Raw genomic sequence first — 13,064 nt, forward strand, 5'->3', positions numbered from 1 at the left:
GATCAATGACAGGGTTCTGTGATCCAATGGAAATGTGTGCCAGGGAGCTATGGATGAACACCTCTGAAGGAAGAGGCATAAGAATATAGATTAGGGGCTATTAATAAAATTAATAAAATGAGTGAATCATAGAAATCCTAGAGAGTTGAGAGGGAACATGAGAACCACAGAGACAAGGACTTCACTTCTGAGTTTATAGCTTAGGAAGAAGGCCAACTTTATATGGGGCTTCTGAGTTCCACATGGTGTTAGAACATTAAGTCCTGGGGATGGGGTGAGAAAGATAAGATTTCTCAAGCATCCACAATCCCACGAAAAGGTAAGCAGAAGTGATGAGAGAAGCAGGTGGCCAGAAGGGCTTGGGGTCCAGATAAAGACAAGCGTGAGGCATCTGTGATGCTGAGCACAGATCCAGTGGCAGGACCACGGACAGGTCCTCCTGCCTGACGAGCGTTACCATCCATATACATCAGCAGGTGTCTATTCTCAAAGCAGAGACACAGTCAGGTTTCTAACATTTTAGTCACGGTCCCTCTGATTCAATGCCCCGTATTATGAAAACTCCCATAACAATCAGACACATCTCAGGGATGGGACAGTCCTTAAGAAGGGAATCTCTAACAGGGACTCTGAAATTTGAAGGGTTGGGGAACCATTCCACCAGCATCAGTCCCTTGGCCACTTGATCTCCTATTCCCCACTGGAGAAGGGGAAGCATTTGCTGAAGAGGTTGTGGAGTTCAGAAGTGAGGATTAATTTGCAGAAAGTGATCAGACTGTGCTGAGATTGTGCTAATAAAACCGATGGAAAAGAAGCACCTCCATCTTCACCTTAAGCCTAATCAAGGGAGTCTTCAAGGGGGAATGCCCTGTGGCCCCTAGAATCGAAGGAACACAGGTCCTGGTGCCTGATGTATCCTGCAAAGGTCCTCAGTAAAGAAGGTGAGGGTAGCTGGGACGGCCAAAGAAGAGTGAACCGCAATGGAGTGGGAGTCCCCACCAGCGTGAGATGAGGATGAAAGTGCTGTGATCATTACCCAAGAGCCAGATGTGCATTCCCAGAGAAGAATCTGCCAAAAGAGCTTCCAGCAAGGAGTGAACGACCCCACCATAAGAGGCATCATCATTTCAAAGAACTGGCTGTAGGAAAGGGGAACCACCTAAAAGGCATAGCTCCCAGGAGTCACAAACACACCCCAAGAGTAGATAAAGCAGCAATCCAGCAGCTACCCTGTGAAGAGTCCTGTCTGCAGCTGAACCCATGAAGCATGACTCCTGGCGCCATCTGCAAGCTCCTCCCTCCTCTGTGTGCCTGACCCTGAGAGGCCCACACGCCCAGGCGGGGAGGAGGCAGGAAGCTTTACAAGAGGTCCCGCAAACCCTGCTGCTACAGTGGGACTTTCTCAACCTGAGAAATCTCGGAGTTGGGGTGCCGTGGAGTCGAGAGGCAGTGCCGATGAAAAGAAATTACACGTTGAATGATCGAGTTTGGGGAATGCATTCTACTGGACTTTTTCATACCTGAAAAAAGAACTATTTATGGCATGAAAGAACATGAAACATGACTGTTTCACCCCTAGGGTAGAAGGAAGAGGCCACAGAGCAAGCTTAAAGGAAGCAGTTATGAGAAAGAGGAGGGTTGCTTCCTTACTGAATCAGTGGGTTATACATCAGTGGATTTTCAGAGAGTTGAAACATAACAGCAAAAATTCAGTGTAAAGATGAGGATCCTGGCAGAATCTCCTTTGATTCAAAAGGGGCATTGAGGTTCGCAGGCTTATAGGGTCATTAATCTAAAGACCTAATTAATATTGCATTGCAAGTGTATGGGGTGAGTTCTGGAGATAAAAAGGTGCTAGCGAATAAAGCTGGAAAGTCAGGAGTTGCCTGTGCCTACAGCCTCTGAGAGAGCTGCCTAAAAGGCAAGCAGCTTGAAGTGACCACATAAACATTCCTTGCCCAGGTTTCTTAGGCTGATCAGGAACCAGGTTTCCAAGGAAGGTTCTGAGGTTCATGGCCATCAAGATACCCTAGGGCTGGAGAAGGGCTGAGTGGAGGAAATTGTACCATCACGCTTGAAGGATTCCAAGGACACTCACTGTTGTTCACTGTCCGTAAAGTGCAAATCCACCTTGAGCTGGAAATCCACTTCACTTATCGCCTCTTCTACCTGGAAGAGAAACAGTGTTTAAGGATTGTAGGAGTCAGATCTGGTGCAGATCAAATACTGAGCTGGTCAATTTCCCAAAGTTAAAAAAAAAAAAAAAGCTCATTGCAAAATAAACATCATTTATGTGTAAAGCGGAATTTCCATGTTCTATGGAATTCTGGTGGCACAGGGCATCTGTATTACATGGAAAACAGAAGGGATTGATGTAGTCAGATTTCAGGAAAAGTCAATTTACAGGGGAAAAAAATGTTAAGTGAGCTTTCTAGCTTGTAGGATGGTTGAGAAACTTATTTCCAAAAGAGATTTGATCTGGAAACTTCAGAAGCAGAAGTGAAATGTTCTCTGGCATCTGCTTTGGAAAAGTGAGAGCAGGGAATTTCCACAGAGGAAACCCCACTTAGTTAGAGATGGAAAAATGATGGGAGTGGCATTATTTCTGTCCCCTTCAAGGGGCTGGAGCTATCCTTCAGGTTCACAGAGGAGGAAATAAAGTCATTTCCCAAGTCAACTCAGGTTTACAAGAAAGCGGACCCTGCATTTTTGTCTTATGATCCATTACATTTAACCATTTATGCTTTCAGACGCTTCAGCATTTCACATCCTACCTATGACTGTTTCCATTCTCAACTTTTAAAAAACCATATTCATTAACCAGCACGGGAACCTATTTGTTCTACTTGCCAACTTCTCATGTACATCTAAAAGATGGTGACCCCAGGAGTCACTTGCTAAAACTCAGATCCCACTGATGCCCCCGTTCAGGAGACCCAGGTAAGTACTGCACGCCTGGGACAGGTGGCGTCTCCTCCTCACCCTCAGGCTGGATGGGACCATTCTGTTCTGTGAACCACAAAACCCCCTTGTTGTTTTGTTTTGTTTTTCCTATCTTAGCATTCAAAGCTTCCTATAAAATTGTCTCAGCTTTATAACTTTGGGGTTACAAGCCCATGAGACAAATATTAGGTCGGCGAAGAAGTTCATAACATGGTACGTAGAAACCTAAACGAACTTTTTAGACAACCCAATGTTAACTTCTCAATGGACATGAATTTGAGCAAACTCCAGGAGATAGGGGAGGACGGAGGAGCCTGGCGGGGTGCAGTCCATGGGTTTGCCAAGAGTCAGATACAACTTAGCAACTGAAAAACAGCAACAATATTAACTGCAGACACATTCTGTTTAGTCCTCATCGCATTTCTACTGTGTTTTGAACAAGCAGAAAACACTTAGAAATCAGGCAGTTTTCACATTTCCATCGCAGGTTTCCAGCTTCTGAAAAAACAATCCCCGGATCTGGCCACGCTGAGCTGGCATTCAGAAGCTCCACTTGGCTCAGGGGACTCACTGAGAAAATCCATCTGCCTATGGCTAAACCCCTCTGGCCGTTGTCTTGCCTGGTGTCCCCTGTAATCTGGTATCATTAAGGGACTGACACGAGGCTTACTCCGTTCTGGATCCACAGCTCCAGGAACAGTGCCCCCCACGGAGAGAGCGTTCATGAATAAAGGCCGCTCTTCTCCACCCCCACCCCTAGTTTCTGTCTCTTTACAAGAATGCCCTCATTCTGCAGGGGGGGATGTCTCCTACCCAAAAGCCTCTTCGGAAGCATGTTCCTGGTTAAGCATAACTCAGTCAGAGACATATGGATGGAATTTATCTTTAGCTTCCCAGGGTTTTAAAATTTGTGAAAAAAAATTTTTTTAAGCACTTCAAAGTTAACATTTTGCTGAATCCGAGTGCTATGAATAACATCCTCTCCTAGTTTTGTTTTGCATAATCATGCACCCCGCTTTATACACACAACCCAAGCAACTCAGCCTCTTGTCACCAGCTCCTGGGGAGTGAGACTGGCAAAACCAGCCCTTCTAACCACCTCCGAGCATGCATTTGCCTACTGAACAAAAATTCACTGTAGGCTCCAGTTTTAAACTTGCTGCAAGGCTCTTTGGAGCAAAGAGAGAAATTTGGGAGCAGGATCAGCTGTCGCTAGATGGAGCCTGGCTATGACTTCACTGAGGTCCCAATACATCTTCAATTGCAAGATGCTCCAGAAGGCAGTCACTCGTTTCTTGAACCATTCACTTCTCTCATTTCTTCATTACCTGCCTCTCTCTCCAAACACACACATTCACAGGCGCATGCGTGCACACGCTCACACAAACTTGCCCTTCCATTGCCCTGCCTTATTCTGGTTAAAGAGGTGGCTTCCTTGCAAGGGTGCTTTTTGTTTAATTGAAGGAGAGCTGACTTACAATGTTGTGTTATTCTGCTACTTAGCAAAGTGATTCACTTATGTATATATATACATCTGTATATATATATGTGTGTGTGTATATATATGTGTGTGTGTGTATATACACATAAATACGTAAAGAACATAAAATCATTTTAAAAGAATGTAAGAGTACATACATATATGTGTAAAGGATATATAAGTATAATATAAGTAAAAAATATAAAAAAGAATGTGTATATGTATACATGCTTTTTTTTTACATTTTTTTCATTACAGTTTATCACAGCTTATTGAAATAGTTCTCTGTGCTAGACAGCAGGACCTTGTTGCTTATCCATCCTATCTACAGTAGCTTACATCTGTTAACCCCAGCCTCCCAGGCGGGTGACTTTCTAGCACCAGGGGTCAGTTGCATACAGTAGTAGGAACAATAACATAGCCAGGATTTACAGAAGTTACTATGTAGCAGACACTACATAGGACACGTACCACTGCCTTATACTATCTTATTTAATGTGGAAATAACTGAAATAAGACACACTGTCCCCACTTACAAATGAAGAAATTGAGACTCGGTGTAGGAAAGTCACTTCCAAGGCTTAACTAGTCAGTGGGTCCAAAGCCCAGATTTAGTCAAGGGTTCCTCGCTTCTTCAATCTTCTCCCACAGTCTAACCTGTGTTGTAGGTTGTACGGTCTAAGGTAACTGATTTCAACCCTACTTATAATAGTAACTCTTGTATCTTCTCTTCCCTTATGAACCCCTTTTCTGAGCTGTACCACGTCTGAGGGGATAAGAAAGCAGCTTTGGAAGCCAAGTTACATGTGTGCAGATCTTGCTCTGTCTTTTAGCATCTGTGTGACCTTGGGCCAACCAACCTAAGTTTGTTTTTCATCTGTAAATTGGGGGTGAAATGATTATGCTTGCTCCTTGCCTACATGCTAAGTTGCTAAGTCGTGTCTGATTCTTTTGAAACCCCAGGGACTGTAGCCCACCAGGTGCCTCTGTCCACGGGATTCTACAGAGAAGAATAATGGAGTGGGTTGCCATGTCCTCCTCCAGGGGATCTTCCCAACTCAAAGGCTGAACCCGAGTTTCCAGGGCTCCTGTACTACAGGCAGATTCTTTACTACTGTGCCCACTCAGTGGGGAAGCTCACACTTACTCCATATATCGCTGCTTTTATGTAACTATGCAAGAAAATGCACAAAAAGTGTGTGAAGAAAGGCCATTCTGCACTTACCGTAGCACATGAAATTGTGTGCTGACTGTGTCAGCATTGTCTTTGCCTCCTGCTCACACCCAGGACTGTGTGCATGTGTGACCAGGAACTCTGGCTTCGTGGTCATAAGCAATGCTTTGGCTACCACAAGCACACATTCCCTAGAGCCAATGCATCCATTCCAGAGATACAGCTTTTATGAACGTATTCAATTAACTCTAATTGTCACTCATCCAGATGCAATGATTAATGATAACACTCTTTGCTGCCATAAAGATTAACCCCAACACAATAATAAATTATTAGCTTGTAAAGATAAGTGATTTTCCATGCAGAAGAAAACACAGTGTACCATAGGAACAACGTCTTGTACAAAATGAACACAGGAATAAGTGCTGGCAAACATGCCCTGTTTGTGCTCAGAACTTGGCTTGTGGCAACCTCACGTGATCTCAACTTGAGTGCTGAGTGCAAACCTTGAAAAGATTTGAACTCATAGGGGCAGGAAAGAAAGAGAGTCTGATGGAATTCAGATGGAATAATGACTGAGAGACCTGAGTCATGTCCAAAACCCAGCCTCCAATCATAACCATTCTGCCCAGGAAGCTCTCTGAGATCAATGTGCCGAAGGACAATGGCTCATGAGAAGTCAAGTGACCTTCACTTAGTAGAATTCAGGGAAGTTGAGCTTGGGCATGCAACCTAACCGGGAGGCCCTAACCCCCCAAAACCACTTCCAGTATCTTTTCCTAAACTGCATGTATCCACCAGAGTCCAGGAAAGAAGTAGATGATGAATTCATTTCATTAAACAGAGATTTACAAAGGTGTGGGGAGAACCTAGGGAAAGCAACCAGTGATGATGGCTGGGTACCTTGGGGTTTAGTAACCTTAGGACTCCTCACCACCTCCTCATCCCTACCTCAGGTCCTTTGTTCTAGCTGCACCCTCCTCCGGGGATGCCTGACTCCAAGGCCTCTGGGCTTTGACTCATACTGTTCCCCCTGTATGGGGATGCCCTTCATCTTTCTCTAAGTCTGATGAAGTCTTAGTCCCAGCATCTCAAAGCCAGCTTCTTTGTGAAGGCATTGATGTCTTCCTGCAGAGTTCATCTCCATCCTCGGTGCCCTGTGCTCATTTGCAGATGAAGCTGGCACTGTGCATTTCAGCTACCAGTTCCTTTTCAGTCGCTAAGTCGTGTCTGACTCTGCGATCCCATGGACTGCAGCATGCCAGGCTCCTCTGTCCTTCACTGTCACCTGCAGATTGCTCAAAGATTCATGTCCATTGAGTTGGTGATGCTATCTAACCATCTCATCCTCTGCCACCCCCTTCTCCTTTTGCCTTCAATCTTTCCCAACATCAGGGGTTTTTCCAATGAGTCAGCTCTTCACATTAGGTGGCCAAAGTATTGGAGCTTCAGCTTCAGCATCAGTCCTTCCCAAGAATATTCAGGGTTGATTCCCCTTAGGATTGACTGGTTTAATCTCCTTGCAGTCTAAGGGGCTCTCAAGAGTCTTCCCCCAGCTACCAGTGCCTGTCTGTATGTCTTTTTTTTTTTTCTGATGAAGCATCCATCCTTTGAGGGAGTACTCCTGGTGTCTTCTTCAGCCTTGCCCATCATCTGAGGGCCCACTCCACATTCCTTCACAAAGTAGGTACTCAGCAAATACTTGATTGACCCACTGACAGAGGCCCAGCAAGTTAGTCAACAGGATTCACTCGGTACGTGAAACAAGCAAGTAAATTAACAAAAGCATGAGTACAAAACTGACTAAATCAGGAAGTGCAGGAATGCTCTAAAATCCGAGTCCTAATGTGTCAAATTTCAGAACAAACCTAGAGCATCTTCTTTGCATCCCATTCTCCTAGCAATGGGGCTTCCCAGGTGGCACAGTGGTAAATAAATTACCTGCCAATAAAGGAGACATCAGAGACATGGGTTCAATCCCTGGGTCAGGAAGATTCCCCTGGAGGAGGGTGTGGCAACCCACTCCAATATTCCTGCCTGGAAAATCCCATGAACCGAGGAGCCTGGTGGACTACAGTCCGTACGGTTGCAAAGAGTCAACATAACTGAAGTGACTTGGCCTGCTCCCAACAATGGATACAAAAGGCACAGGAGGGCTCAGCATTTGTGGCTGGTGGTAGGTTGGGGACTTACCCTTTCACCATCTAAGAGTAAATGAGCTCGGAAGATCACGGCATCATTGATGGGCACCTCCTCATTCCTGTATAAGATCTGGAAGACCCGGCTGTACACGGTGCTGTCCTGGACGCAGGCTGAGTGTGGGCTGCCGCTGTCTGCAAAACAAGAACCAGTAGAAGCCCATGAACGCCCGTCCTGCCCTGGATCCTCAGCCTCCTGGGGAGTCAGTCCAGCTGAAGGAAAGCAATGGCCCCAAACTGCATTTCAATTCCCAAAGACCAGGTCTACCAGTGAAACGACTCCATCATGGAAGATTTATGGTCACCAAATCTCAGAAAGAACATTCTTCAACCCTTTATAAGTCATAAGAGCTTAGCTAAATCACTTGCCATCACGTGGGCAGTGCTCCTTGGCTGGACAGTGAAAGTGAGAAAGTGTTAGTGGCTCAGTTGTGTCCAACTCTTTGCAACCCCATGGACTGTAGCCCACCAGGCTCCTCTGCCCATGGAATTCTCCAGGCAAGAATACTGGTGTGGGCTGCCATTCCCTTCTCTAGGGGATCTTCTCCAATGCTGGGATCGAACTTGGGTCTCTCACATTGCACGCAAATTCTTTACCATCTGAGTAGCCAGGGAAGCCCCTGGCTAGAAATTAGCATCTGCTAAATTCTTCTCCTGCTTACACACCCCTTCCTCCATAATGTATCCCTTAATCCCCCTCTCCAAGAAATAATAACACAGAGATAAAGATGGAAATTCCCCTTCCTTCTACAGAGACAACCTAGTGCCCACAGAATCTCTCTCTCCTGAAAGTGTGGCTTTCATACCACACAGGATATGAAGGATAACCTGTCTTTCATTTTAGAAAAATGTGTTAATTCTCATTATATTAGATATCCAGTTTATTAAGGAACATGTTCAACTCCATGTCCTCCAATACATTCTGTGTGTGCGCTCTCAGTCATGTCCAACTCTTGGCGATCCTATACAAGCTCCTCTGTCCATGACCCTATACAGGCTCCTCTGTTTATGACCCTACACAGGCTACCCTGTTCATGGGATTCCCCAGGCAAGAATACTGGAATGGGTTCTAAATGTACCCTAATCCCTAAACACTGACTCAGAGTTAAGTTGAATTTCAGGATCTTCCTGTGTCCACTGATCAGGATTACTATGGAGGAAAAAATGGGTGAATTCCTCCAAATCACTTGAACTGCACAGTTAGAAAAATAGAAATCTTCTTAAATAAATAATGTTAATATTTATATAAAGCAATCATTATACGTTCATAATAATGCCCAAACAAGTGGTATTTCACAGCTTCCAACATATTTTTCAAATGTGTTTCTTTCCTTAGTCCTTACAGAAAATTGCTGGGGTAAGTCCTCATCACAGATGAAGAGACCAAGGCACAAGGAGGAGGAGGCAGGTATCCTGTCAGTTGCTATAAGAGGAAGTACTGTGTGGATGCATCCTCAGATCTATCTGTATTACATCTGGGAAGAGAAGTCTCCAGTGAATGAGCAAAATGCACCCATTTCAGACTTCCCTGGTGGCACAGTGGATAGGAGTCTGTCTGTCAATGCAGGGGGCGCAGGTTCGATCCCTGGTCTGGGAGTATTTCACATACCACGGAGCAACGGGGCCTGTGTGCTGTAGAGCCTGAGAGCTGCAATCACTGAGCCTGCCGCAATCACTGAGCCTGCTGCAACTACTGGAGCCGGCCCACCTAGAGCCTGCGCTCTGCACCAAGAGAAGCCACCACAACGAGAAGCCTGCGCACAGCAATGCAGAGGAGCCCCCGCTCACTGCAACTGAAGCCCACACAGCAACAAAGACCCAGTGCAACCCAAAATGAATACAAACCTCATCTTTAAATGCACCCATTTCTAGCAAAAGGTAAGTTTTCTGTAATGCTCTATGGAGAAACTGAACTAATGTGACTGCAAAAGGAAGCAAGAAAATGTTTTACAACATGAGCTCAACCAGCAAAGGAAAACAGCTTGAGTGCCTTGTGCAATGTCCCCAGCTGACTCAAGCTGTCCCTCAGAAACAGGGACAAAGGGTCACGGTCACCACCCCATGCACAGTGACGCTGCACACCTGCCTTGTCGCTTCAGAGGAGGGGGGGAAAAAAAAAAAGAAATGTAAAATCCCAGGTTGCTTCCACTGCCACTCAGATTGGCACTTCATCATGAAAGAAATAAAATTACTGGCTCAATGCAGCCCCATTTAGACCTGTTGGATTCAAATTGATGTGGTTTTTAAACAGAAATGATCCTTGTGTGCAAGTGCCTTTGTGTTTTTATTTGCTGCACCAGCCCTTTCTCTATCACTGTCAAGGCCAGGTTGATCTATAAGTCACACCGACATCGTGGCTGAGGATGGATGGAGTAAATACTCTGAAGGTCGGAGCAACGCAGAGCCGTCTAGTACCTGGAGGGACAGCCAGCAAAACAGTTCAATCACTTGCCTTCTTGGGCGAGTGACTCATCCCTTGTAAGAGCAGCTTTCCACGTGAAAAATGGGCATCTCCACACACTGACCTTCTGTGATCAGTGTAGACCAAAGAGGATAAAATAAATCAAGATCTGAAGACCAGGCACGTGGCTGACACGCAAAATGCAGTGGGATGATTTTTCAATTGTGTTGTGGGAAAGGTCATAGCACTTTCTGGTGAACACATTTCCACTGGCTACACATGTGAGCCTGAGCTCCTCTGATTTTTCAGCAGATTGACAAACAGGACTTACAGAGACCCTCACACCCCAAGATGCCCCATTAAGCCCAGGACGAGGCATTTCTGATGCCCTGTGGGACCTGTGGCATTTTCTCATCACTAGTAAGTAGGACATAAACAAATGCCTCCTTGCCAAAGAAGGTTCACTGATTACAAGGCACCCTCTGGGCTTGTGGGCATCACGGTGACAGTGCCTGCCAGCTTTGTTCTCACCAGGATTCTCCCTTCTTCGACAATGACAACCCACACTTGGACACCTTGCTTATTAACCTGGCACCCTCTTCCTGACTTTCTGCAAGGCCACTTCCTGAATTTTCTATGATTGGCTCTCTTGCTGGGTCACAGAACCTTCCTCGGCAGACAGAGGGTGCTCATTCACACCCGATGTTCCACACCCTCTCACGCACAAAGTACTGGGCACCCAGAGGTGAAGATGGTGCGCACTCTCTCTCTGTGCTAAAAGACCTTGCTCAGCCTTTGGGAGGTTGCCCCTTCCTAGCTGCGGGGTAGAAAGTCACTTTTGTCCTTCAACTGTTTTTTGTTGTTGAAATGACACTCATTTCCTTTTTCTACGCTTTAATACTTTTACATTAGTGAAAAGAACATGTCTTGGCATATCCCAAATGTTATCTCAAATATTCTGACTCACTTTTTTCTTAATTTTGCTGGAATATAGTAGATTTAAAATGTTGTGTTAGTTTCAGGGGTACAGTAAAGTGATTCTGTTATACATATACATATATTCATCTTTTTCTGATTATTTTCCCGTATAGATTAGTCTAGAATATTGAGTTCCTCATGCTATAGCAATAGGTCTCTCTGGTCATCCATTCTATATACAGTAGTGTGTGTAAGTTAATCCCAGGCTCCTAATTTATCCCTCCCAGCCATGTTTCGCCTTTGTTAACTATATGTTTGTTTTCAAAATTTGTGTTTATGTTTTATAAATAAGTGCATTTGTCTCATTTTAATTAGATTCTATATATAAATGATATTATGTGATATTTGTCTTTCCCTGACTTACTTCACTATCGCCAAGTCACAGAAGCAGCCTGAACGGCCACCAACAGAGGAACGGATGAAGATGACGTGGTACACACACACAATGGAGTATTTCACGCGCACTCAGTCATGTTCAACTCTGCAACTCCACGGACTGGGCCTGCCAGGCTCCTCTGTCCATGGGATTTTCCCACCAACAGTATTAGGTTAGGTTGCCATTTCCTCCTCCAGGTAATCTCCCTGACCCAGGGATCAAACCCTCATCTCCTGCATTGCAGGTGGATTGTCTACCTTTGAACCACCAGAGAAGCCACAATGGAATATTACTCGGCCATCAAAAATGAGATAACGCCATTTGCAGCAACATGGATAGACCTAGAGATTATCTTTAGACTGCTTTTTGCATATTTGGTGACCAGACCACTGGTCCACTGAGAAGATATAGCTTAGAGTCTTCCCAAATATGTGTCTTATATTTTACATGTCAGGATCGATATCATGGATGAGGATATAAAAGGAGAGTTATAACTTTGAGGGGAAACAAGATTGATGGAAAGAAGGTGGGTGAATCAAGAGAAGGAAACAGAAGGAAGGCGAGATGAGTAGAAAGAAAGGAGCAGGTAGATGAAGGAGAGGAACTTTCCAATGACTCCCACTGTCCAAAGAATACATTTCAAATAGTTCAATCTGGAACTTCAAACCAGAAAGCAATGGTAAAACGCTTTTGGGTTCTCCTCTTTCTTTGCCCCCAAATGAGTGATATCAATACTCTGCATATTTACGTGCCTCTAAATGCCTATGACTCCAACCACCACCTTCCCTCTGCAGAGATGCCCTCCCAGCCCCACGTGGCTCTGAAAGCACAGATTACACAGCGCAGGCGCTGCTGATCCGGCACAGACCCTCTGTCCCGGAGTCCGAGCCAGGATGCTCGCAAGGGCATTGACTTGTGGCCTGAACTCCCCTCCCACTCCAAGCAGATGGCCACGACTCTGCCTGCACACAGGAGCCCCCCAGAGAATCAGGCCTGTGCTGAGCAGTCAAAACTCTGGGGGAACCCTTCCAACCCTCCGGGCCTGAATATGTCTGGGTGAGGTCTAGGCTAACTGAAAACAAAGATGCTAAGAAGTTATAACATTTCTTGTAACCCAGGACACATTCACGTGGGAGAACTTTCCAGAACATTAGAGTTTAGGGAAGTTGTAAAAGCCAAGTCAGATTATGAACAACTCAAGGTCATGACCTTGAATTTTGTATGGTTTAGAACAGGCCGTCCGTCAGTAAAGCAAATAGAGATGTTCTAGACTCGCCCCCGCTACTTCTCACTGTGTGGCTTCGGGCAGGACAGTAAACAGGAGCTTAAATGAGGCAAAAGTCATGCCTTGCTTATTTGACACAATCAGTGTCAGGTCCAGACGAGATGAGGATTAAAGAAGTGTGTGTTTAACTGTGAAATTCTCAAAACCCAACAGATTTCCTGGTATTATGCAGATGACAAGGATGATGACTCTTTACATTAGATTATTTTCTGGCCATTTCTAGGAACAG

The 13,064-nt window shown here is 45.2% G+C and overlaps 1 protein-coding gene across 1 annotated transcript in view; it reads right to left on the reverse strand.

Annotated features, from left to right (window-relative positions):
• The window catches only part of FAM135B (family with sequence similarity 135 member B), a 146,838-nt gene that overhangs the window by 76,341 nt on the left and 57,433 nt on the right, over nt 1-13,064 (reverse strand). The window contains exons 3-4 of the mRNA XM_065903154.1: nt 7,791-7,930; nt 2,099-2,169 (exon numbers count right to left, since the gene is read on the reverse strand). Of these exons, the coding sequence (XP_065759226.1) occupies nt 2,099-2,169; nt 7,791-7,930 (211 nt within the window). The remainder of the gene's footprint in view (nt 1-2,098; nt 2,170-7,790; nt 7,931-13,064) is intronic.

This window comes from Muntiacus reevesi, chromosome 12 (genome assembly GCF_963930625.1).
Source record: "Muntiacus reevesi chromosome 12, mMunRee1.1, whole genome shotgun sequence".
Taxonomy (NCBI): domain Eukaryota; kingdom Metazoa; phylum Chordata; class Mammalia; order Artiodactyla; family Cervidae; genus Muntiacus; species Muntiacus reevesi.